Here is a 25,879-nt window from a genome sequence, read left to right as displayed (position 1 = left end):
GAATGTGACCTTACTGCTTCTAGACGAGGTAACATTTGGAGTTTGATGCACTTAAGCAAGATAAAAAGGGGTACCCAAAATACTGGATGCACATATTCATTTGTCAAAGAGGTTCACAATTTCTGTATAAATCTAAGATATTTTATTATATCTTGACAATAAAATTGGCTGTCAAAACAATTCTTAATTTAATCCTAGAGTTTTGCTCATCAGTTGATAGAAGGTATACAGAAGTCCAAAACACAGGAAAAGCTACAAATAGACAGACATATAGAAACTTACAGACAAGGAATATTCAGTTATGAAGTTATAACACAGTAAGTTTTGGAGCTAAAATGGACTTTAAAATTTATGTAACCTAATTCTCTTGTTTTAGAAATGAGAAAAAAATGAGAAAATGAAAAGGCCTAAGATCATTCAGAAAGATAGTAACAGACTCAGAATTAGAATTCAGGTTTCCTGACTGTCAATGTTCTTTCCATTTCTGACTTTTATTATTTCTTCCCTTCTATTATTCCTCTATTTGGAATTACTAGATCTATTTTAAATTAAAAGTGAATTTATTAATTCCCAATTTACTTACAAAGACTTTAGTATAAACTATCAAGTAGCATATATATATATATTTTTTCCCCCAGTGTTTTGGTTTTCATCCCTAAAGCTTTCCAAGCTAAAACCACTTGACCTATCTTGCTCTCCCAAAACAGGCATCACTCACAATCTGAATAGCAAGGGCAAATAGCTTCTTTAAACATGACTCAATCCCTCCAACACCTCAGTGAAAGAATTGCCACAATCTTCTTTAAAAAAAAAATTTTTTTTTCCAGGAAGAGTATCTATCAAAGAATTTATTTAGGCCATATCTGCTACTTAAATCTCACATCTTCACACTTTGAGAGCTGACTTTATAGTATTATACATATGACCTTTAGATTTTAGTGTTAATAATCTGAACTTTAATTCATTCTTTGAGGACTGTACCATGTTGAATGTCAAGATACTAGCTTTAACAAACATTTGCTGATCAATTCCACTATAATAGCTCCAGAATATTATCCTCCAATATAGGTATTTCCTACTGCAAAATGGAAACATTCTTAAAAAAATATCCAGAGAGGAAAATTATCTCTATCAAGCCCTACTTATCTATTCACCTATTGTCATTATATGTTTCACTAACTAAGCTCAACTCCCCATTTCTATTTCATTTCTTCCAATTTACTTATTATTTATTCAGACCTCTGGTGCTTCCTCATAAAAAGAGATAAATCAGATTCAATTACCAAGACAGAAATTACCCATATGAGGACTCTTAGAACCCTAGGCCCAGGTGAGGACTCTACACTAGCCTTGTTCTTTTATTATGCTTTTTCCAGTCTCTCCAAGGATGATACTCTCTCTTATTCCTCTATCCCAGGCTAAGAATTATGCGGATCCTCACCTCCAGACATTTGTTTTTAAAACATATAACGCAGTCAAATACTACCAGTGATTACCTCTGAGAGTTATGGTTATGGGCAACTTTTATATTTTTGTTTTTCTTTATTTTCCATTAGCTTCTATAATAAGCATTTGTCACTTTTAAAATTAGAGCAAAACATTTTTTTAAATGTAATCTTTATACAGAATAAATATACCTTTACTAAGATCAAAAGATATATATTTCCTTTTGGCCATTAAGAGATAAACATAACTTTGGAACTTATCCCGAAGAATTCCCAAATTAGAAAAAGATATAACAGACATGATTCACACCTGTTTTTCGGTGGTTTTCTTTCTAGCTTCTGCCCTCTCTTCTAATTCTTCCAATTCATTATCCTCAGTATCAAGATCATCATCATCATGTTCATCATCATCATCAAACTCATCTTCATCATCAAAACCCTCTTCATCATCATCTTCTATTTCCGCTCCAGAATCTTCATCATCATCGTCGTCGTCGTCATCATCTTCTTCTTCTTCTTCCTCCTCTTCTTCTTCCTCTTCATCATCTGTTGCATCACCCATTTTACCTTCCACATTACTTAGGTCTGAAATCAAAAGTGCCTGCAAGCCATTTCGTAATTTGATGTATCTAGAAAAAAAAAATCACAAGACATTTGAGTCAGCCATTCATTATAGTACACCAATGCAAGTGATCAGCTTACCAGAATTATTTTAAAAATCCAAGTACACACACACACACTATTTTTAAACTAATGAAAACTGGTTGATTGTGAGGAGAACCTCAAAAGCTTATCAGTTTCCAAGTATCTACAGGGAAAGGATAAGAGAGATGCTTCCCTGTTTGTATTTTCTAAATACAGGGAATCTACCCTGTTTGTATTTTTAATTTTGAACTATGAAAATATATTTACCTATTCAAAAACTAAATTTTAGAAGTTAAACATAGACAACAAACCCACCACCCAGCCTCCCTTACTATTTTTTTTAGCTTATAAGTATTTAATAAACATTCTACCATACCAGAAGACCTACCCTAAAAGAGACATATCACTCAATATACAGAGCAGTCATATCAGCTTAAATATTGAATCAAAATCTCATTATATTTAAACTCTGTTGATTCCTTTTGGTACAATGTGTTTGATATTTTATACCAGTCTCCAAAGATGCTTTTATGAACTAAGAAAATGGCTACATCTCTAAGAAAAGTAAATCCCACAGACTAGTAGCACCACTGTAAGCATGACTATCCTAATTAGTAAAACTGTTGTGCCAGTTTGATGACTGAGTACCTATGACAAACTTCTCGCATTTATACTCATTCTTCAGTGTGTTAGTCAATAAACATTTACTTAGCAGCCTGAAGTGTATAAGATACATTAAGGGTAAAGAGAATAAAATCACATTATTCATCCTCAGGCACTCACTGTCTAGTACAATACAATAAAGCCAGTACAATACAGAATGACAGAGGTAAACACAGGTTGTTAGAAAGAAGGAAGCAGTCAGGGAAGGCTTCTGAGATAAGGTACACTTAACCTGAGCATTGAAGATGGGAAAAAAAAAAGTTTTCTAGCAGAAACTATAAAAAATAACATGCAACAAGAAAAGGAGCCTATGAGTCAAGATGGAAGACAAAAAACATGGATTTATCTCCTTCCCATATCAAAATTCACATTTAAAAAACAGCAGGCTTCCCTGGTGGCGCAGTGGTTGAGAGTCCGCCTGCTGCGCCCCCGTCCGGGAAGATCCCACATGCCGCGGAGTGGCTAGGCCCGTGAGCCATGGCCGCTGAGCCTGAGCGTCCGGAGCCTGTGCTCCGCAACGGGAGAGGCCACAACAGTGAGAGGTCCACGTACCGCAAAAAAAAAAAAAAAAAATGTTCACTGAAGCACTGGAAATAACCTAAATATACAACAATCGAGAAAAGATAAATTGTGGCATAATCAGAAAACAAAATACAACAGAAAATTGGGAATAATCTAAATGACCAGTGGTAGGAAAACAAATAAATAATGATATATTCACACAAGATATTAAACAGCATGTAACACAAATAACTAGTATTACACTTATCAGCATGAACAAACCTCAAAAGCAATGTTAAACCAAAAAAAAAAAGGTTATGAGACATCTAATGTGATATAATTTCTATTTATATGTCTTAAAACATGTGAAAGCAATAATGTATACTGTTTATAGATAAATGCAAATTTAATAAAAAATATAAAAATATACATAGGAATGGTATATATATATAAAATTCAAATAATGGTTAAGACTGGAAAAAGAGGATAGGGAATGCAATAGAAGGGGGCAATATCCAAAGAGCTTCAAGTGTATCTATATGGTTTTATTCCTTAAAAAAATATTTTAATCTGAAATAAAAACAAGAAATAAAATGATTTTAAAAAAGGAAGACTGCAAAACATATCCTTATATATCCATCAGGCCAGAGAAGAAAAGGATGAAGGGGTCAGAGATGGAAGCAAGACTATAAGAAAGGTACCATTCTAGGCACTAGAGATATAGGGATGAACAAAACAAAGTCCTTGCTCTCATGAACAAGTAAATATATAGTATATCAAATAGTAAACAAGTGCTATGAAGAAAAATAAAACAGTAAGAAAGAGCATAGGGGTGGGGAACCTAAGTAAAATTGTTATTCAATACAGGGTGCTATTTAAAGCCACAACACAGGGAGCAAAAGCAGACAGGTAAGAGAAGTCCAAGAACTGAGCCCAGGCGCTCCAAAATTTAGAGATAAGGAGAAAGGAGATAAGGAGAAACCTTGCAAATGAGGCAGAAAGAGAACTAAGAACAGTGTTGACCTGGAACTGAAAAAAAGCATTTCCAGAAGGAAAGAACGTTCAACTGTGTCATAAGATACTGAAAGGTCAAGTAAGATAAGAACTTGAGAACTGACCAATTGTAAGTTATTGGTGATCTTGAAAATAGCTATTTTGGTAAAGCAAAGTGGCAAAAGCCCACTCTGAGTTCAAGAAATAATGGGAGTAGATGAACTGCAAATTTTGAATACAGACAACTCTTCTAACAAGCTTTGCTATCAAGGAAATAGAGAAATTTGAGTAGCTGTAAGGGCATAGTTCCAAAGGGATCTGAGCAAAGAAATGCTTTTCCCCAGAAAATAGGAACAATTATAGCATATTTGTATGTTCATGGGAATGATCCAGTAAAAAGGGGAAATTGATGATGCAGGATGGAAGGGGAACAACCGGTGAAATAATTAGTGGCTGGGATCAATAAAGAGGGGATGGGATCTATTGCACAAGTGGAAAAATGGGTGTTAGGTGTATAGACAGTTGATTTATTAATAACAGAAAAGAAGGCATACAAAGATTCAAAGAAACAAAATCCCTCTCTACAAAAATTTCAGCATAATAGAGAGAAAAGACAAACCAGTACTTACAAAAAGATGAAATAGCTTGAAAAACTTTGCTACAGGGGCACACAAGAGTGTAAATAGCTCACATATAGGAGGGGAAGATTGAAAGAAGAGAAGTAAAGGGTTCACAGAGGAGGTAACGTTTGACCAGAGTACAGCATGTGCCAAGAAAAGTAGCACAAAACCGCATAACAGAATGTGAAGCTGGAAAGTTAAGAATCAAAAAATGGAGGGACTTAGACCTTACCTGCCGTGGTTAAGAATTTTGCTTAGAAGGAACCAAATGAGAGAACACAATTCATTTATACTCCAGTTAGTGCTCAGTACCTGCTCAGTAATGTATTTTCATAGAATAGCATTTAGGCTATCATGTAATAAGAGCACTATCTAATAGGATTACTGTAAAGATTAAATGAGATAATCTATGTAAACTCCATAGAATAGCACTTAATACCTAGTAAGCACTCAACAAATACCAGTTATTATTAGGAGAACAAAGACCATTGTTGTTGGTGGTAATAGAAATATAAATTCTCTGTCTTCAGAGGACCAAGTGAACTTTCCAAACTACAATCTACTTCCAACCTTTCTGCAAACAGTTTAATCCTGGTCCATGTAACTAAGCCCACCATCTCCACCACAAAAAAAGAAAAAATAATACACACACACACACACACACACTAGAAAAGGACTATAATATACTCAGTTTCCTATGACTTGGACAGGCTTAATGACTGACTTCATTCTAGGAACCAGTATGAAAATAAGACCTATGTCAGAGTGAAAGTCCCAGAACAAACCATCTTCTTATCTGCCAGTTCTCCCAAGTAAAGAATATCCTAGAAACAGACCAGATCACCAGAGGTTACCCTACATATCTACCAAACCCATTATGATTGGGTCTACACCCAAAGGATTCAGTTGAGAATAAACAGGCTTCTAAGGTAAAGAAAAATTTGATAATCTAAACATCCTATAAAATGCTAATGATTAAATTATCGTATATCTACACCATGGACTTCTAAGTGGACAAAATATATTGAAAAACACTTAATAAGAAAATGTTCACAACATTGTTAAAGATAGTATTATACCATTTCAAAATTATAAATTACAACTACATAGCAAAAAGGAATAAACGTTACCAGTGGTTAATGCCAGGTGGAATGATTATAGGGAATTTAAATTTTTTCTTGTTACCTAAATTTCCTACAAGGACCAAATAATACTTTTGTTTATTGATCAATCTTTTTTAATTACTAAAAAGTAAACAATTCAAGTCAAATCTCTCCCTTTCTCTAGAGAAACAAGCTTACTTAATATCACTTCTAATCATTTCTCTACATATCTAAACACAGTAAATTACATTTTAGGTAAACATATAATGGGAGGTGTTGTTTTCTGGGTTTTCTTTATAAAAATGGAATTATACAATATATTGTGGTTTGCAACTGGCTTTTTTCATTCAATAGTAAATGGGACACCTCTCCATATCGATATATAAAACCATCTATCTATTTTAAACACTTTATTTTTTTAATAAATTTATTTATTTACTTATTTATTTTTGGCTGCATTGGGTCTTTGTTGCTGCGCGCAGGCTTTCTTTTTAGTAGCAGCGAACGGGGGCTACCCTTCATTGCGGTGTGCAGGCCTCTCTTTAAGGTGGCTTCTCTTGCTGCGGAGCACAGGCTCTAGGTGTGCGGGCTTCAGTAGTTGTGGCACGTGGGCTCAGTAGTTGTGCCTCACGGGCTCTAGAGCACAGGCTCAGTAGTTGTGGCACATGGGCTTAGTTGCTCCACGGCATGTGGGATCTTCCCAGACCAGGGTTCGAACCCGTGTCCCCTACACTGGCAGGCAGATTCTTAACCACTGCGCTACCAGGGAAGCCCCTCTATCTAGTCTTATAGTTACATATTATTTTCATTGTAGAATGGTATAATAATAATCTTTAGCCAACCAATGGACAATAAAGTTGTTGCCAACTTTTTGCTATTACAGTGCTGCAAATATCATTTAATTGTGAACATATTAAAACAATAACAGCTAACATTTGAATGCTTATTATGTGCCAACTACCACAAGCTTCTATATGAATTAAATATACTACAATATCACCATTCATATTATTATTTGTATAATTTATATTTTTTTCTCTGTAACCTGCCTATTCATACTTGTTTTCTCTCAAAACTCAAGTAATTATTTTTTAAAACTGGCCAGGATACAAATTTGATCTAAAAAGTTCCTAGCAGAATATCCCCAAGAGTTCCATGAAAATGCCTGGCATATGGGCACTCATGCATTTAGACATTCTACAAATACTATTTGAGAACTATGACATGCTGTAAGTGAGCAAAACAGAGTTGAACTCCAGATTCATAGGTTTTTAGCCTAGCAAACATTTGTTAAATTAACTTAATAAGAGGAAAGAAAAAAAAAGTGAAGAGAGGAACACATCAATTAGAGAAAGAATAGTACCATATACATCAGCACACACCATTCAATACACAATTATTGGGTTGGCCAAAACATTCATTTCAGTAAGATGGCTCTAGTAGCGCTTAGTTGTGTTTAACCTCATTCAAAACAATTTCATTAGAGTGTTTTGTTACAGCTGTCACATCAGCGTGCATTTTAAAAAAACATCAAAATTGGTGAATTTTTGTGTAGCCATTTTAATATTGAAGATGGAAGAAAAAAGCAACATTTTCGGCATATTATGCTTTATTATTTCAAGAAAGGTAAAAACGCAACTGAAACGCAAAAAAAGATTTGTGCAGTGTATGGAGAAGGTGCTGTGACTAATCAAACGTGTCAAAAGTGGTTTGAGAAGTTTCATGCTGGAGATTTCTCCCTGGACGATGCTCCACTGTCGGGTAGACCAGTTCAAGTTGATAGCGATCAAATTGAGACATTGAGAACAATCATTGTTATACCACCTGAGAGACAGTCAACATACTCAAAATATCCAAATCAAGCGCGAAAATCATTTGCAGCAGCTTGGTTATGTTAATTGCTTTGATGTTTGGTTTCCACGTAAGTTAAGTAAAAAAAAAACCTTGACCACATTTCCGCATGCAATTCACTACTTAAACATAACGAAAACGTTCCGTTTTTAAAACAAATTGTGATAGGTGATAAAAAGTGGATGCTGTACAATAATGTGGAAAGGAACAGAATGGGGCAAGGGAAATGAACCACCACCAACCACACCAAAGGCCGGTCTTCATCCAAAGAAGGTGATGTTGTGTATATGGTGGGATTGGAAGGTAGTCCCCTATTATGAGCTCCTTCCGGAAAACCAAACGATTAATTCCAACAAGTACTGCTCCCAATTAGACCAACTGAAAGCAGCACACCACAAAAAGCGTCCAGAATTAGTCAACAGAAAACTTATAATCTTCCATCAGGATAACGCAAGACCACATGTTTCTTTGATGATCAGGCAAAAACTGTTACAGCTTAGCTGGGAAGTTCTGATTCACCAGACACCGCACATTCGGATTTCCATTTATTTCGGTCTTTACATAATTCTATTAATGGAAAAAATTTCAATTCCCTGGAAGACTGTAAAACACAACTGGAACAGTTCTTTGCTCAAAAAGATAAAAAGTTTTGGGAAGATGGAATTATGAAGTTGCATGAAAAATGGCAGAAGGTAGTGGAACAAAACGGTGAATACATTGCTCAATAAAGTTCTTGGTGAAAATGAAAAATGTCTTTTATTTTTACTTAAAAACTGAAAGAACTTTTTGGCCAATCCAATATAATTACCCCTTAAAACAGTCTTGCCACATCTCGTGGGTCTAAGCTACTATCTTCACATTAATCTTAAAACACTGCTTTATTTACATCATTTTCATGCTCAAGAACTCATAACTTCTCTCAGTATTTCTCAAATATACTTCACCCATTCTCTACAACACTATCTATTTCAAACCTTCACTGCTAAAGGCTTCCCTTCTGTTTCCCACTCCTTCCCGTACAACTTCTTAGAGGACCACTTAAGTTGACCTCAATGCCTACTTTACAGGAAAAAAAGTCCCTAATCCTTCCAGAAGAGAAGGAAATCAACACTTACCAAGCTACAGATCACTAAAAAAAAGCAGAATGGATGTCCTGGAGGTATGATTAACATTTCCAAAAACTTAAAACAAATTACATATAGAGAAGTAAAATTCCACAGGCTATTTTAATAAATGCAGACTGGTAAACAAGTATTTTGAGGTGTTATTTTCAACAAAATATTCCTTTAATCAGGTCCGCCTCTGGTAAGTATTCACACATTCATAAGATAAATAATTATAATACAATGGATGTGTACTGTAATGGACCATGTATAAAGTCCTACTGAAATACAGTGAAAGGAGGGATTAGTTCTGCCTGGAAATGCTTCACAGAGATAACATCTGAGCAGGTCCTAGAAGGATAATTCAGCTCTCTGGGCTGCAGATGCCTCATGTCTACTTCTGGTTACAAAATTCAGAGAATTTAACTTTAGGATGGTTAAATCTTTAAAATTCATCTAATATCGAGGTTTTCCACCTTTATTTTAAAGTAACAAAATCTTTCCTTTAAGAGTCTAATTGAAAACGTTGGTATATAAAACAGGTAAAAGTGGACCTGCTCTTTTGAAAGGAGAGGAAGTTATTGGAAAACACTGCTATTCTTAATCAACACCCTTCACTTTAAAATAAGAAAACTGAGACACTAAGGACAATGATTTGGCAAAAGACCACAAAAATGTAGAAATGCAACAATTACTCAGACAATACTTTTTAAGCATTATCTCCTCTTTCAAGTCTTTTCTAACTTTCTCCCCAGGTAGAGTTTATACCACTCCTTACTTTATTCCTTGCTATACCCAGCACATACTTCTATTATAGTTTCTATAAAACTTTAGTGCTCTAGTTATACCTTTTTCATGTGTCTGTGTCCCTCTACTACATTGGAAGCTCCCTGAAGGCAGGGACTGTCTTAATCATCTTTGTATGCTCAGTACCCAGAATAAAATATCATTTATTAAATTATATTCAACCGAGTTTCAGAAAAGATTTAAGATAGCTCAGCGCTTAGCACACAGTAAGACTTGGTAAGTATTTTTCAAATGAATATGCCAAAAATGAGGTCATTAAATGAAACAATACATCAAAGGTAGAACAGTATCTGACACATAGTGTACATTCTAAAAACATTACCTGTTATTATGTAACTTTATATAGGCAGAAAAAAAACTGAAGCTGTTATTTAATCTGGACGGCAAAAACTAAATAACTTTTATCAAGGTTTCAACTTGCTCATTTACATTATTACTACTATAACCACATCTTTGATGAGAAAGAGAGAAAACTTAGCCCATTCATAAAGATCTTCAGCCTGGGAAGAATAGTACAAAGAGTTGTGTACTGTTAATCTCTAGATGTGGAGTGAAAGAAGAATTTAGGCCTGTCTTCAATTTAGGGCTAAAACACTTCCTTCTAGACCTTAATTTCAGTCACCTGTCTTTTGCGGATGGTGGGGAGTGAAAAAGGTTAAGGCTAAGGTTCTTTCCTGCTCTAACAATGTAGGGGCATAAAATAAATTTAACCTAGAATCCTTCAGCTTTCAACTCAGTAAGAACTTTATAAAAATCAGTAAATTGTGCAGGGCATTTGGTGTCAGATGGACAGGGTTCAAACCAGCTCTGTTATTATTCAGCTGTATAATTTTGAACAAAAAGCAGACTCTCTGGATCTCAATTTCCTCAGCCTTCAAAATGAAGTTAGACAATATGCTCTCTCCTTAAAATACATTACAGTCATAACGTTCTATGGAATAAGTTACCTGTGAAGATAATATTTAGGTGGGGATTGAGCCACCAGTTATCAGAGATGTTTAGAGGATTATGGCATAAACCAAAAGTTGAGAATTTCAGGATTAGAAGAAAGCTTACAAGTCTTCTATGACTCAGTTGAGATTCAAGTCCTCTCTAACACATTCTTGGAAGAGTTCACCCAACCATTCTAGCAATGAGAAACAACCCATGGAAATAAGTCACTTCATCACAGGCCAACTCTGATGCCTAAATTCTTTTACTGAAACCACACGATCCTCTAGTAACTTCCACCCATTAGTTTTACCCCTCTTTCAACTACAGGCACCTCAAGTATTTGTGGATAGTGATGATATGCCCCTTAATATCCTCTCCAAAATTAAAATCCCCAGCCCCTTCACCCTTTCCTCATAACAGAATACCAAGACTCCCTGACCATCCAGCCTGCCATCCTCAGGAAAACCTCCACTCTTGCTTTAGCGAATGTCATAACTACTCGAACAACTCTTCCCGTTCTGACATCCTGATTCCTGGTTGGACCCAAGATCTGCCCCTCGTCGAGCTGACACCACACAGATGCCCCTAACTGCCCTTGCCACTTCCATCCAAGGAAGCTTCTGGGGTGGCAAGTGTGCCCCTGGTTGCTCCTTCGGAAGATTAGGAGACGAGAAGGGACCACAGCGGGAACAGAGAGGCCGCCCCCTGCTCTCCTCCCCAGTCCAAGCCTCCTCCCTCACCGGTATTGCTTGGGATCGCTGGGAGACTTGACGATCTCAGGGTCTCCGACATTACTGACAGGCCCCCTCCGTCCCTCCTCCTCAGATTCATCGGCTCCCAGACGAGCAACCCGGCCGCTCTCGCCCAAATCCTGTCCATTGGGCTGCCGGTCAGGGCAGCTGCAGGTGGACTTCGCCTTGTTCCTTCCAGGCATGGTCAGAATAGGAAAAGGTCTGGCAGCCGCCGAGTCTTCGCACCGACCCCGCGCTTCTATTCTCCACAGCGCCGCGAGCTCCCGTCCGGCCTCACACCACAACTTCCTCCTGGTGGCACAGACTGCAGCAACCGTGACTCTCCTCAGCATTCACCACCAAGCCGGAGCAAGTGGCATCCCGCTCGCCAAGACCCACCTCCTGCTCCAGCTGCTCCTCCTCCTCAGCGTTCCAGAGGCGGTAGCGGCCGGTGGTGGTGCTGCCGCAGCCGGCGGGGGGACAGGCCTGAACCCCTCCCCCAATCCGGTCTCCCTCACGCCAACTTCCCTCATCCCCACGCCCTCCTGGCCGTCGATGACGCAATTGATTCTAGCCAATAATAAGGCAAGACACCAGTCACGCGCACGTAATCAACCAATGGGAACAGGGAATAAAAAGAACCAACGAGCGCGGGCCGAATTCTCGGAGCACCCAGCGAGCTCTTCGAAACCAGGGGTGGGCGGGGCGAGGAAGAAGAGGCGGAGAGAGTGGCGCGGAGGACGACGGGAGGAGGGCGCCAGAAAGGTTGCGCAGAGTTTATGACCGAAGCGGGAAGGTGGTTTGAGGAAGTGGTTGAATAGCGCTTCGGGGCTCAGAGGAAAATATTCCCCTGATGAGAAAACCTATAGGCGAGTGGAGAAAATTAATTCCCAAGCCTTTTTTTTTTCCCCACTCGTGTCATATTTTGCTCATCCTGCCCCTCAAACCTGGGGTGGAGACTGTGGCCGTGACTCAGCACGTAAAAAGCAGAACGCCGGAAGTATGTTTCTGCCGCCGGATGGAAGCTGCGCTTGAGTGGAGCTGAGCTGAACGCCAGAAGCAGCGGTTTTGATTCTCCGCGTTGTGGCCTGCTAGACCTTCGTGCTGTTCGCCCTCAGGGCCTAAGAAAGTTTAAGAGACCGGTGTAGCTGTGTTCAGTCTTGCACGTGAAAAGATTTTTTAGCTCCCCCTCAGACTGGAGTCCACAGCCTCAAGTTAGACAACTTTTATTGAGCAGCCACCTCGTGTCAGGCTGCTACCCTCAAGTCCTTTTTCCCAAAGTTTTTTCTGCTTTCAGTGGCCTTTGGTGGGCAAAATGTGATTGAAACAGACACACTTGAAAATAAAAAGCAGCTGATATACAATATGTCTTATTAACCATGGGATGAGGGTTCCTAGCACATAAAAGGAGTAAATATGAATGAGTGAATGGAGAAACACTTGAAGAAAGGAGATTTATTGTTGATCGTTATAAGTCTTTAAATTTTTCTAGGCTTCCCCAACTCCAGACACAGGGGATACAATCATGAACAAAACAAAAAAACTTGTCTTCTTGGAGCTTGCATTCAAAGGGGAAAAAACACAATAAAAACAGATTTTTTTAAAAGTGTAAGCTATGACAATGAATAACGCAGGATAGGAGAGGAGAGTAAGGAGCTGAGAAGGAGAAATGCAACGATTCAGGCAGGAGGTGAAACCTGAACTAGGGCAGCAGATGAGATAAATTCATTGAAAAATATCGTTCAAATATCCCAGTTTGTTTTCAAGAACCTATCAATTTTTAAACTAAGCAATTCCACTAGATTGCCCTCCTTCAGAGCAGTGTATTTTCTTTATTACCAGTCCCTAACGTAGCTTCCCAGCGCATTGTAAAACAGTAATGTTTGTTGTTGAATACCTGAAGTGACATGACTATTCTGTTTTTTTTTTTTTAACTCTGCAAAGCAATAACACATTGCAAGTAATGATTCCCAAAATTGGGTTCACCTCTTGGTGGGTGTCTAGCCAAAAGACATAACTAAGCCAAAGATTGGGAGAAGGAAGGATTAATTACCTGCAGCAAGTAAGGAAAATACTGGGGATCTTTCCTAAAGCAGTGTCTCCCTGAACAGCAAAACTGGGGAAGTCTTAAGCTAAGGGAACATGCATATTCATGAAGGGATTTGGGTGGTGTATGCATACACATGCAGGGGCTTGAGCAGCGGCAAATTCAACAGTGAATTGGGGCAAAGTTTGACAAAGTCCAACCTTTAGTAGATTGAAGTCATAAGGGTCAGAAAAGGTCAACATGATCATTCCTTAGATTCCTACCAGTCTGAGGTCTTAGCATGTAGTTAACATTCTCCAACAGGGTGTAGGAGGTTAGTTCCTGTAGAACAACTCCAAGATATGTATCAGATTAATACTCGTCCCTTGAGGAGGAACTAGCACTCTTTTATCACTGAACTATTGTTTCTTGACCTTTTCCTCTGTTCCTGCATTCCTTTGTTCCCTTAAGATCATTAATTACTGAGACCTGCTCAAGGGCAAGCTCAAGGGCAAGCATTGTGGCGAGGCTTAGATCACAAAATGGCTTAATCCAAAATGGCTTCTCTTGTGTCAAAAAAACTATATCTGGTTCTTTTCCTCTGAGGACTCCCTACCCTATCTGCTTACCGTAAGAAATCTTCAAATTCAGCCAACAATTGGTATTTTCTGACTAGAAACAAAGAGAGGCCACATCCTAAAGTGTGACCGTCAGTTTTTCCCTTTATAAAGAGGCCTCTGAATCTTACAGGTCACCAGACTATTGAAATAGGGCTTCCCTGGTGGCGCAGTGGTTAAGAATCTGCCTGCCAATACAAGGGACACAGGTTCAAGCCCTGGCCAAGGAAGATCCCATGTGCCACAGAGCAGCTAAGCCTGTGGCCACAACTACAGAGCCTGAGCTCTAGAGCCTGCAAGCCACAACTACTGAGCCCACGTGCCACAACTACTGAAGCCTGCATGCCTAGAGCCCGTGCTCCGCAACAAGAGAAGCCACGACAATGAGAACCCCGCACACCGCAAGGAAGAGTAGCGCCTGCTCACCGCAACTAGAGAAAGCCCGTGCACAGCAATGAAGACCCAACACAGCCAAAAATAAATAAATAAATAAATTTATAAAAAAAGGAATATAACAGCACTCTGTAATTAGGCATTCATTTATTCATTCAACCAACAAATTTAGCGCCTAACATGTGCCAGACACTGGGAATAGAGTAATGGATAAGAAAATTTCCTGTTCTCTTGGAGCTTACAGGCAAACTAGTTGGAGAGATATTAAACAAGCATGCAAATTTTTAGATTTATCATTGTGAATAGTTTTTGAAAGGGGGACCTAGTTTGGTCAGAGAGTTTCTCTAACGAGACAGTTAGGCATCCATTTGGAAAATGTATAAGAATTGGTATAGGAATGTATAGGAATAGACTTGTTCAAAAGCTCTGAGAAAGCAAGTCTAATATGGCTAAACTATAGTAATCTGGGAGCAAAGGAGAAGTGAGTCAGTGGTCAAGATTATACAGAACCTTCCTAAGAGTAAAAAGAAGTCATTGCCTTGTCTATTTTGTGTGTAGCTGGATTCCTAGCTTCTAGAATAATGTCTGGCATATTAAAGGTACTCAGTAAATAATGGTTGAACAAATAAAACAGGAAGATATTATCACAGGTGTTTTCCAAGTAGATCACTCTGGCTGATGTGTGAAAAATAGTTTGGGGGTCAGGTGGGGGGAGGCCAAGACAAAGAAAGAAGAGAGAGAGCACTTAGGAGGGTATTAAAGTGATATAGACACTAGAAAATGATGGCTCGGATTTGAGGAGTAATAGAGATACATGTACACAGGTATGTCATATATTCAGGAGGTAAAATTGACTGGTTTGGGGTAGTAACTGATTCAATGTGGAAGAATGAAGAAGGGAGAGGTGTCACTCCCTTGTGTCTAGTTTTCTGGGTGAATAGATGATGGTGCCAGTATCTCAGTAAACAAGACATTTTGAAAGAGGAGCAGGTTTGGGAGGAGAAAAGCCTAAGCTCAGTTTTGGATATGTTATGTTTGAGTCATTTGTGAACCATACAAAAGGAGGATCAGGTCTGGAGCTCAGAAGAGAGGCCTAAATTGGAGATGTCAATTTGACGTTTATGGGCTTCTAGGTGGTAACCAAAGCCTTTTGAATAAAATCACCTACGCTCATTGTGAAGAGAAAAAGCCTCAGGAACCAAGCTTTGAGAAGCTTATAGAAGAGGAAGAACTCCCAAAAGAGACTGAGAAGGAACTACCAGAATGGTAAGAGGAAAACCATAAGAATGTAATATCACAGGAAAATTTTCTCTTTGATGCTTGGCCCAATACAATTCTGACCCCATAGCAGATGTCAAAAGTGTCAGATTAGATGTGTAAAATGTGAGAACTAGCAAGGGATCACAGGAGTACTTTAATCTGGCCTCTTCAGCTATAAAGAGAAATACCTATCCAGAGAGGTGAAGCTCACAAGTAACCCGTGGCACAGCCAGGACTCCCAAACCAGGAGTTTTATTTTCCCACTTTAAATAATTTAGAAATTTGCCATCTTCCATTTGAGTATTCGTAATTATTGTGAAGAATATTCCTCAGAGAAAACAGATAAATTAAGCTATTGCCATTTTACAGGAAATTGAGATATTTGAAGGTTAAAAAGATCTTAAGAGCCCCAAGAAAGATAAGAAGCACAGACTATAACTTTTAGCCTTATTTCTCCAGGCTCTCCTAGAGTGTTTAAGTGCTTTTTTCTAACGTGGCCTCTCCCGTTGTGCAGCACAGGCTCCGGACGCGCAGGCTCAGCGGCCATGGCTCGCGGGGCTAGCCGCTCCACGGCATGTGGGATCTTCCTGGACCGGGGGAAGAACCCATGTCTCCTGCATCGACAGGCGGACTCTCAACCACTGCGCCACCAGGGAAGCCCACTCCTTCCCATTTTTACCTTAAGGATTTCTCTCCCAGGAATTCCCTGGTGGTCCAGTGATTAGGACTCCGCACTCTCATTGCTGAGGGCCTGGGTTCGATCCCTGGTCCGAACCCTGATCGGGGAACTAAAATCTCACAAACTGTGTGGTGCAGCCAACTGTCCTGTCAGGTCTGGTGACCCTTCTCTCCCTATTTTTTTCTGATGAGGTCAGAAATCGTGAAAATTAAGCACATCTCATTTTTATGTTTGATGCCTGCTTCAGAAAGTTATTTTAGTCAATGCAATGGCTGTCTGCCTCCCAGAAGGACAAATCTGCGCCTTACTCCTAAACATTCAAAGGTAAATTGTTTTATTAACCCCATTACCCACCTTTATATTTGAGATTCAGGATAATCAGAAATGTGGAATATTGATTCTAGGGTGAGTAGATTGGGAGTGCTGTGAGCCTCAAACCTAAAGTTGTCTATCTTACTTTAGTGTCTAAAATTCCCCCATTAGTGACTCATCGTCCTCTTTAGAACTCCTCTTAAATGCCAATAATATCCTTGAAAGGAGTAAAAAACTAGCACCATTCTGTGAATGGATTTGCTTTTATTTCCCCCTTTTTGAAGCACACTGTGGGCAAGTTGAGATCACCATGAACCCAGGTGATAAAGAGGTTGCTAAATGTGAGAGGAAAGGCACAGAAAGAGGAGGTGGGTAACAAGAGAAATACTATTTACTTTACAATTCTGTCCTGGGCCCATGCTCTAAGCAATTATACTTTTGGAGCTCTAGTTATTAGTGTCCTGCCCACTGATGGCTCTCCACATTTGGTAGCTTTGTATCTAGGTCAAGAAGTAGGCATGTTCTTATGGAGTCTTCTGTTGTGAGACTAAATGTGTGCACAACATACCAAAGAATTTGTGTGATGATAAAAATAGTTTTCTATTGTACTATAAGCATACTTCTAGAAAGAATTTAGTGTTCAAACGTCAAAATAAGTTGAGTGACTTTAAAAAATACTTTATGTCAAATGAAAGTTATTCTATCACAAATCCAGCCAAGAGCTCCTCAACTCTCATCTAAAGATACAGATTTCGGGCATAGGAGGGAGGCCAGGGAGATCAGGAGAGGCAGGCAGGAGAGGCCCTCCCAGACCAGAGGAGCAAGAGAGGAGAGGAGGGCATTTGCCTCACCCACTTGAGCCCAGGAAGCCTTCTGGGCTCCCAGGTGAGGTCCCCTGCCCTCTGAGACCAGGGGTGGGGGGCACACCTGGGCCCCTTCTGTTCCTTGAGCCTAAGTCCCACCCCCCACAGCCCCCAGGGCCTTTTCCAGCCCTGTGGGTCCTGAGCATTGGCCCCGCCCACTGCCCAAACCTCATCCTTGCTTAGGCCCCGCCCTCCACAGCCAAGGCCTTTTCCCCCCCACCTTTTTTCTTCTTTTTCCCTCCTCCTCTTTTTTACTATTGTGGTACTGATGTACCTTCTGGTTGTTGATTCATATATTTTTTAAAATTAATTAATTAACTTATTTGTTTATTTATGTATGGCTACATTTGGTCTACATTGCTGCTCGTGGGCTTTCTCCAGTTCCAGTGAGCAGGGTCCACTCTTCGTTGCAGCACGTGGGCTTCTCACTGCGGTGGCTTCTCTTGTTGTGGAACACAGGCTCTAGGCGCGCGGGCTTCAGTAGTTGTGGCACACAGGCTCAGTAGTTGTGGCTCATGGGCTCTAGAGCACAGGCTCAGTAGTTGTGGCGCACAGGCCCAGCCACTCCATGGCATGTGGGATCTTCCCACACCAGGGCTCAAACCCATGTGCCCTGCACTGGCAGGAGGATTCTTAACCACTGCATCACCAGGGAAGCCCCATCTATATTTTTATTTTTATATTCTTTCTAACATATCTGTTAGTTTCATAGTCTAATTTTATTTTTTACTTTGTTATTGTTCTTTTTTTTTGGCCACCCCATGCGGCTTGCAGGATCTTGGTTCATGAGCCCAGGGTCAGGCCGAAGCTCCTGTGGTGGGAGCTCTGAGTCCAAACCACTGGACTAGCAGAGAACCTCAGACCCCAGAGAATATTCATCAGAGTGAAGTCTCACAGAGTTCCTCATCTCAGCACCAAGACCCAGCTGTACCCAATAGCCTACAAACTCCAGTGTTGGAAGGCTCAGGCCAAACAACCAGTAAGACAGGAACACAATCCCACTCATAAAAAAAGAAAAAAAAATTAGATGGCAAAAAAATATGTCACAGATGAAGGAGCAAGATAGAAACCTACAAGACCAAATAAATGAAAAGGAAATAGGCAGTCTACCTGAAAAAGAGTTCAGAGTAATGATAGTAAAGATGATCCCGAATCTTGGAAAGCGAATGGAGGCACGGATTGAGAAAATACAAGAAATGTTTAACAAAGATCTAGAAAAACTAAAGAACAAACAAACAGATGAACAACACAATAACTGAAATGAAAAATACACTAGAAGGAATCAATATCAGAATAACTGAGGCAGAAGAACGAATAAGTGAGCTAGAAGACAGAATGGTGGAAATATCTGCTGAGGAGCAGAATAAAGAAAAAAGAATGAAAAGAATTGCAGACAATCTCAGAGACTTCTGGGACAACACTAAATGCACTAACATTCAAATTATAGGGGTCCCAGAAGAAGAAGAGTAAAAGAAAGGGTCTGAGAAGATATTTGAAGAGATTATAGTTGAAAACTTCCCTAACATGGGAAAGGAAATAGTCACCCAAGTCCAGGAAGCACAGAGAATCCCATACAGGATAAAACACACCAAGACACTTATTAATCAAACTAACACAAATTAAATTCAAAGAAGAAATATTAAAAGCTGCAAGGGAAAAACAAAAAAAAAACATACAAAGGAGGGCTTCCCTGGTGGCGCAGTGGTTGAGAGTCCGCCTGCCGATGCAGGGGACAAGGGTTCGTGCCCCGGTCCGGGAAGATCCCACATGCCGCGGAGCGGCTGGGCCCGTGAGCCATGGCCACTGAGCCTGCGCGTCCGGAGCCTGTGCTCTGAAACGGAAGAGGCCACAACAGTGAGAGGCCTGCGTACCGCAAAAAAAAAAAAAACATACAAAGGAATCCCCACAAGGTTATCAGCTGATTTTTCAGTGGAAACTGCACGCCAGAAGGGAGTGGCAGGACATATTTAAAATGATAAAAGAGGAAAACCTACAACCAAGACTACTCTACCCAGCAAGGATCTCATTCAGATTCGATGGAGAAGTCAAGAGCTTTTCAGACAAGCAAAACTGAAGAGAATTCACCACCACCAAACCAGCTTTAAAACAAATGCTAAAGAAGCTTCTCTAAGCAGGAAACACAAGAGAAGAAAAAGACCCACAAAAACAAACCAAAAACAATTAAGAAAATGGTAATAGGAACATACATATCGATAATAACCTGGAATGTAAATGGATTAAATGCCCCAACCAAAAGACACAGACTGGATGAATGGATATAAAAACAAGACCCATATATATGCTGTCTAAAAAAGACCCACTTCAGGCCTAGGGACACATACAGACTGAAAGTGAGGGGATGGAAAAAGATATTCCATGCAAATGGAAATCAAAAGAAAACTGGAGTAGCAATACTTGTATCAGATAAAATAGACTTTAAAATAAAGACTGTTACAAGAGATAAGGAGGGACACTACATAATGATCAAAGGATCAATCCAAGAAGAAGATATAACAATTATGTATGTTTATGCACCCAACATAGGAGCACCTCAATACATGAGCCAAATGCTAACAACCATGAAAGGAGAAATCGACAGTAACACTTTAACACCCCACTTACACGGATGGACAGATCATCCAAAAAGAAAATTCATAAGGAAACACAAGCTTTAAATGACACAATAGACCAGATAGATCTTATTGATATTTATAGAATATTCCACCCAAAAGTGGCAGAACACACTTTCTTCTCAAGTGCACACGGAACATTCTCCAGGATAGATCACATCTTGGGTCACAAATCAAGCCTCAGAAAATTTAAGAAAATTGAAGTCATATCAAGCATATCTTCTGAGCACAACAGTACGAGACTGGAAATCAATTCCAGGAAAAAAATGGTAAAAAACACAATACATGGAGGCTAAACAGTGTGCTACTAAATAACCAAGAGATCACTGAAGAAATCAAAGAAGAAATTTTAAAAATACATAGAAAATAGTGACAACGAACACACGATGACCCAAAACCTATGGGACGCAGCAAAAGCAGTTCTTTTTTTTTTTTTTTTACCTTGAGCATAAATACTTTATTGTCATCTTAGGGTTCTCAGGCAGGTGGGGCTGTTGCACATCATGGGAGGGCAGGTACACTGAGCTGATGGCAGAGCTGCGACCAGTGCTCCCTCTGTCCTCTCTACCCTCCCCCCACTCCGTGGCTCGATGGAGTGCAAGTGGGTCATTCATAGGCTGCCCCTGGGGCCTTCTCAGATAGAAAGGAAAGGGCCCCCCGACATGTGCCCCCACACCCCCTCATAAGTGCCTCGCCCTGTACCCTTCTCCTCATAGTCTGCTACTGCTCTTTCTACAATTAACATTCATACTTGGGTGGTCAGTACCACACCGAGGAAGGTCTTACTACCCCTGTCCTTTTCCTGTCAGCTTCCAGTCCTTGTCCTGTCTGGCTCCCTAAACAGGCTGAGCCAGTCAGTCAGTGCACTCTGCCTTTCAGGCCCAGGCCCTACACAACCTCCTTCCTCTTGCTGCCCCACCTGCAGCTGCACCCCCACCCCCACACTCCCATCCCGGACCCCAGTTCAGACCAGGGCTCAAGTCTTCCGGTGCATTCTGCTTTCAGGATCACGTGCTCCCTGTGGGCACACCGTCTTACAAACCTCTTTTAAGTCTCCTTGACCTCAGTCCTTGGCAGGGCCCTTCAGCCTTCCAGTCAGCGGACCGGGGCCCAATCCCAAAGCCAGAGTTTCTGGATATGTCCCCACCCATCCTCCTGCGACCTCACCTCCCGGGGGCAGGATGGCGGGGAATGGGGCCGGTTGGTCCGCCTCAGCCCGCTCCCCAGGCCCTGGGCCAAAAGAGAGTTCAGCGGGGCAGAGGGGGTCTGGCACTGCGCCCTCAATTGGAAAGAAAGTCGATGGCGGCGCGCACGGATCGATTGGTGCTGACGTCGACGGCAGTGACCTTAATCTCGGTGTCGCCAAACTGCATGGCAGTACGGATCTCGAGGCGGCTAGGGGGCGCGCCAGCGGCATGGGGGCCTCCCTCGGCGGGCTCGAGCTCTAGACTGAGCTCGCCGCACTTGCGCAAGCCCGGGCGCGCGTCCTGGGCGGCGCAGCAGTACAGGTCGATGAGCACGCACCGCTGGCCTGGGCGCGCCGGACAGTAGCTGCGCAGCACGTCCTCGCCCAGGGCCACCGACTGCGCGGCGGCCACGAAGCGCTCGAACACGTCGGTGCACCAGCGGCGGCCGCCGCGAACCAGCAGCTTGTCGGGCGGGTGGCGCCCAGCCACGAAGCGGTTGAGCACGTCCACGCCGTACGTGAGCGGCGAGCGGCGCACCCGAACCACGCCCGGAGCCTGCCCGAAGAGCACCGCGCGCTTTAGGATGGTGAGGCCCACGTCGTGCGGAACCACCACGCGGAGGCCGCGGGCGCCCAGTGCTGCCTGCACCGCGTGCTGCAGCACTGCCGACTCTGAGAAGCTGCCCACCAGGAACAGCAGCTTCACGCCTTGCACTTCGGGGCGCGCCAGCAGCGCCTCTGCGGTACAGGAGTGGAGGGTGGGTGTGAGGAGGAGGGACGTGGAGTGGGCCACTGAGGCCACCACTACGCAGCCACTGGCGCCTCTCCTCTGCCCGCCTGTATCCTCGAGCAACCAGAAACTAGTCATTTCACTATAAAACGGTAGCCTGGTTCCCATAAAGAAAAACACCGGGCACTTTCATGAGGGCCCCTGGCAATCTTTATGGGCTCTGCTTCCCCACCACACCATTGAGGGCTTGAGATAAGGGTCTGCATTTACACATATTAAATGCCTACTATGTGCACATTGCACTCACTCTCTAGATACTTCAGCTCATTTAAATCCCTGTGATAACAGTTTGGGGGACCTAATACTATCGCCCCATTTGGGGAAACATGCACCAGAGGTTCTTTAACCTGGCAAGACTGCATATCTTCCCGCCACACTGCATCCTCCAGGTATTCCAGATGATTCTGGGTCTCATTCCAGTGTATGGATATGGGGAGGTTTCCAGGCACTAACAGGGTAACATATTCCCGCATCTGGGTATGTATGTTGAGGTGAATGAAGGACCCAGGCTCAGGCGCTCACCTATGTGCTGGATGATCCCGCTGACCGTGCGCTGAAAGAGGTCGTTCATGGCCTCACAAGACATCCTGAGCATCCCCTGTGAGGACCACTTCACGAAGTTCACGCTGCTCCTGCGCAGGGCTGTCTCCACGTTGTGGCCTCGCTGCTTGCGGTAGAAGTCAATAAACGAGAAGGGCAGCGAGATGTTGAGCGCCCCCGCACGGTGTGGGCCTGCGGTGCGTTTGCAGGCCTCGAAGGCTATAGTCAGATCCACCCAGGCTGCTGGGCGTTGCGTTTTGAAGGTGCTGATGAAGTCCTCGCTGAAGATGCGGCCCAGCAGCTGCTCGAAGGCCAGGTCCACGCCCACCGCGCCACAGGGGCCACCAGATGCCTTGTAGAGCTCCTTGAGGGTGCCGTGGGGCTGCTCCAACTGATGCACAGTAAGGTCCACCGTGCCTCCCCCACAGTCTGCCACCACGTAGCGGTCTCCTGCTTGCATCTCAGCCCACAGTTCTCCGACACCCGATTCCACCAAGAACGTGCGGCTGTGGCGGGACCTTCGAAGCTGCTCTCGGGCCTGACGGAAGCTGGGATCAATGGAATAGCTCTCGCCCAGGCACCCACTGCCTGGAGCTCGGCTGCTCAGGTCCACGAGCTGGTGCAGACGCAGCTTGCGGCAGTAGACAGAGGCGGCCTCAGGCTCCAGGGCGATGAGTAATTGCTCTGCATCCTCTCTTGACACCAGTTCGGCCAAGTAGTCAGCCTCTCGCATGAACTGCTTAGCTGGCTGTTTCCAGATGGCCGGCACTGTCAACACCCAGCGCACAGTGTCCTTCTCTGGCAGCGATGGGCACTGGTCCCTCAGCTCCTGAAGGGCATGCTCCTTGAAGAAGCGCAAGGCATGGGCGAACACCTCCAGGGCAGGCATTTTCTTTCCATTTACCGCTTCTAGCTGGGTCTTCAAGGTGAGATCAGTGGCACTGTGGATCTTCATCTTGAACTTCTCAAGTAGAGCCAGTCACGAGCCTCCTCAGGGTCCAGCTCGTGGTAGTAATCACGGGCTGTATAGCCAAAACTGTGAAAGGCACCCTCTGGGGTCAGCAGCAGGCAGGTGGGGGTCTTCCAGTGGGCCACACCTGGGTCCCCGCCCTCCCATTTCCTTTTAGGGTTCTTGTGAATATGGTGCTTGGCATCCACTTAAATCTCCATAAACGTTGCTCATGGGATCCTCTCTATCCATGGGGCCATGGGTCCCATCCGACATCCTCAGCTCCTGCTCCCTCATCATGTGGATGGCCTCAGGGTCACTGGCAAAGCTGAAGGCATAGCTACTGGATGTGGTGCCGAAGTCGATGGCCACTACCACAGAGAAGGGGGCCTGCTGGGGGGCTCGGGCCTCAGGCTTTGGAGACTGTGAAGGTGTGAGGGGGGCAATGCCACAGCTTTCCTGGGTCCTTGGGGAGCCGGGTGGGCTGGGCACTGGAGACTGCTCTGGGCAGGAGCCGCTGTACAGCCCCTGCAGGCCCATCTCCGGGACAGCCAGCATCTTTGTAGGCCCTGTGGCTCTGCCCTGCCGACAGCTCGACCTGTGTCCAGACGCCTGGATCCTGGGCCCAAAGCCAGTGGGGCCCAAAAGCAGTTCTAAGAGGGAAGTTTATAGCAATTCAATCTCAAATCAAGAAACAAGAAAAATCTCAAATAAACGATATAACCCTACACTTAAAACAACTAGAGAAAGAAGAACAAAAAAACCCCAAAGTCAGTAGAAGGAAAGTAAGCATAAAGATCAGAGCAGAAATAAATGAAATAGAAATGAAGAAAACAATAGCAAAGATCAATAAAACTAAAAGCTGGTTCTTTGAGAAGATAAACAAAATTGATGAACCCTTAGCCAGACTCATCAAAAAAAAAAAAAGGGAGAGGTTGAAAATCAATAAAATTAGAAATGAAAAAGGAGAAATCACAACTGACACTGCAGAAATACAAAGGATTGTAAGAATCTACTACAAACAACTCTATGCCAATTAAATGGACAACCATGATGAAATGGACAAATTCTTGGAAAGGTACAATTTTCCAAGACTGAACCAGGAAGAATTAGAAAATATAAACAGACCTATCACAAGTAATGAAATTGAAACCGTAATTAAAAATCTTCCAACAAACAGAAGTCCAGGACAGATGGCTTCACAGGAGAATTCTATCAAACATTTAGAGAAGAGCTAACACTGATCCTTCTCAAACTCTTCCAAAAAATTGCAGAGGGAGAAACACTCCCAAATTCATTCTACAAAGCCACCATCACCCTGATACCAAAACCAGAAAAAGACATCACAAAAAAAGAAAATTATAGACCAATATCACTGATGAACATAGATGCAAAAATTCTGAACAAAATACTAGCAAGCACAATCCAACAACACATTAAAAGGATCATACACCATGAAGCTTTTGAGAAAATTCAGCACCCATTTATGGTAAAAACTCTCCAGAAAACGGGCATAGAGGGAACCTACCTCAGCATAATAAAGGCCATATATGACAAACCCACAGCAAGCATCATACTCAATGGTTAAAATCTGAAAGCTTTTCCACTAAGATCAGGAACAAGACAAAGATGTCCACTGTCGCCACTCTTATTCAACATAGTTTTGGAAGTCCTAGCCACAGCAATGAGAGAAGAAAAAGAAATAAAAGGAATACAAATTGGAAAAGGAGAAGTAAAACTGTCACTGTTTGCCGATGACATGATACTATACATAGAAAATCCTAAAGATGCCACCAGAAAACTACTAGAACTAATCAATGAATTTGGTAAGGTTGCAATTTGGTATTGGTATGCAATGAGGAAAAACCCAGCATACTTCTATGCTAACCCTGCTAAAAATGTATAACCTGAATCTAATTAAGAGGAAACATTAGAAACCTAAATTGAGGAATATTCTATAAAATATTGATAACTTCATGAAAATCAAAGTTTCAGGAACTGTTTTGATTAAAGACTAATGAGATTTGATAATTAAATGCATCACTATAAAGGACATTATTGGGACAGTTGGCTAAACTTGAATGGGGTCTGTGGATTAGATGATAGTAATGAGTAGATGTTAATTTCCTGATTTTGATAATTTCACCATGGTAAGGCATCATACTGGCAACCTATTCTAAAAGGTTCAGGGGAAAAAAGACCTCCTTTTTTTTTTTACTGTTCTTACAATTTTCTCTAA

General features: G+C 42.0%; 2 protein-coding genes across 5 annotated transcripts in view; both read right to left on the bottom strand.

Moving 5' to 3' along the window:
* NRDC (nardilysin convertase) overlaps positions 1 to 12,087 on the bottom strand; it is an 85,985-nt gene extending 73,898 nt beyond the window's left edge. For 2 of the 4 annotated variants that reach the window (XM_027108564.1, XM_027108567.1), the window contains exons 1-2: positions 11,405 to 12,087; positions 1,756 to 2,074 (exon numbers count right to left, since the gene is read on the bottom strand). In XM_027108564.1, the coding sequence (XP_026964365.1) occupies positions 1,756 to 2,074; positions 11,405 to 11,748 (663 nt within the window). In that variant the 5' untranslated portion in view covers positions 11,749 to 12,087. The remainder of the gene's footprint in view (positions 1 to 1,755; positions 2,075 to 11,404) is intronic. The other 2 variants (XM_027108565.1, XM_027108566.1) reach the window with 2 other exon arrangements.
* An 8,526-nt stretch (positions 12,088 to 20,613) lies between these two features.
* On the bottom strand, positions 20,614 to 24,365 carry LOC113621583 (heat shock 70 kDa protein 12B-like). The gene is given in 4 exon segments (XM_027108576.1): positions 20,614 to 22,099; positions 22,674 to 23,660; positions 23,663 to 23,811; positions 23,915 to 24,365. Coding segments are annotated over 4 exon segments (2,064 nt in total). The 5' UTR covers positions 24,199 to 24,365; the 3' UTR covers positions 20,614 to 21,455.
* Between the last annotated feature and the right edge of the window lie 1,514 nt (positions 24,366 to 25,879).

This window comes from Aethalodelphis obliquidens, unplaced genomic scaffold (genome assembly GCF_003676395.1).
Source record: "Aethalodelphis obliquidens isolate GAN/ISIS:26980383/991018 unplaced genomic scaffold, ASM367639v1 scaffold9, whole genome shotgun sequence".
Classification (NCBI taxonomy): domain Eukaryota; kingdom Metazoa; phylum Chordata; class Mammalia; order Artiodactyla; family Delphinidae; genus Aethalodelphis; species Aethalodelphis obliquidens.
The sequence above is the reverse complement of the archived record's forward strand: the minus strand, read 5'-3'. Positions and strand labels throughout refer to the sequence as shown.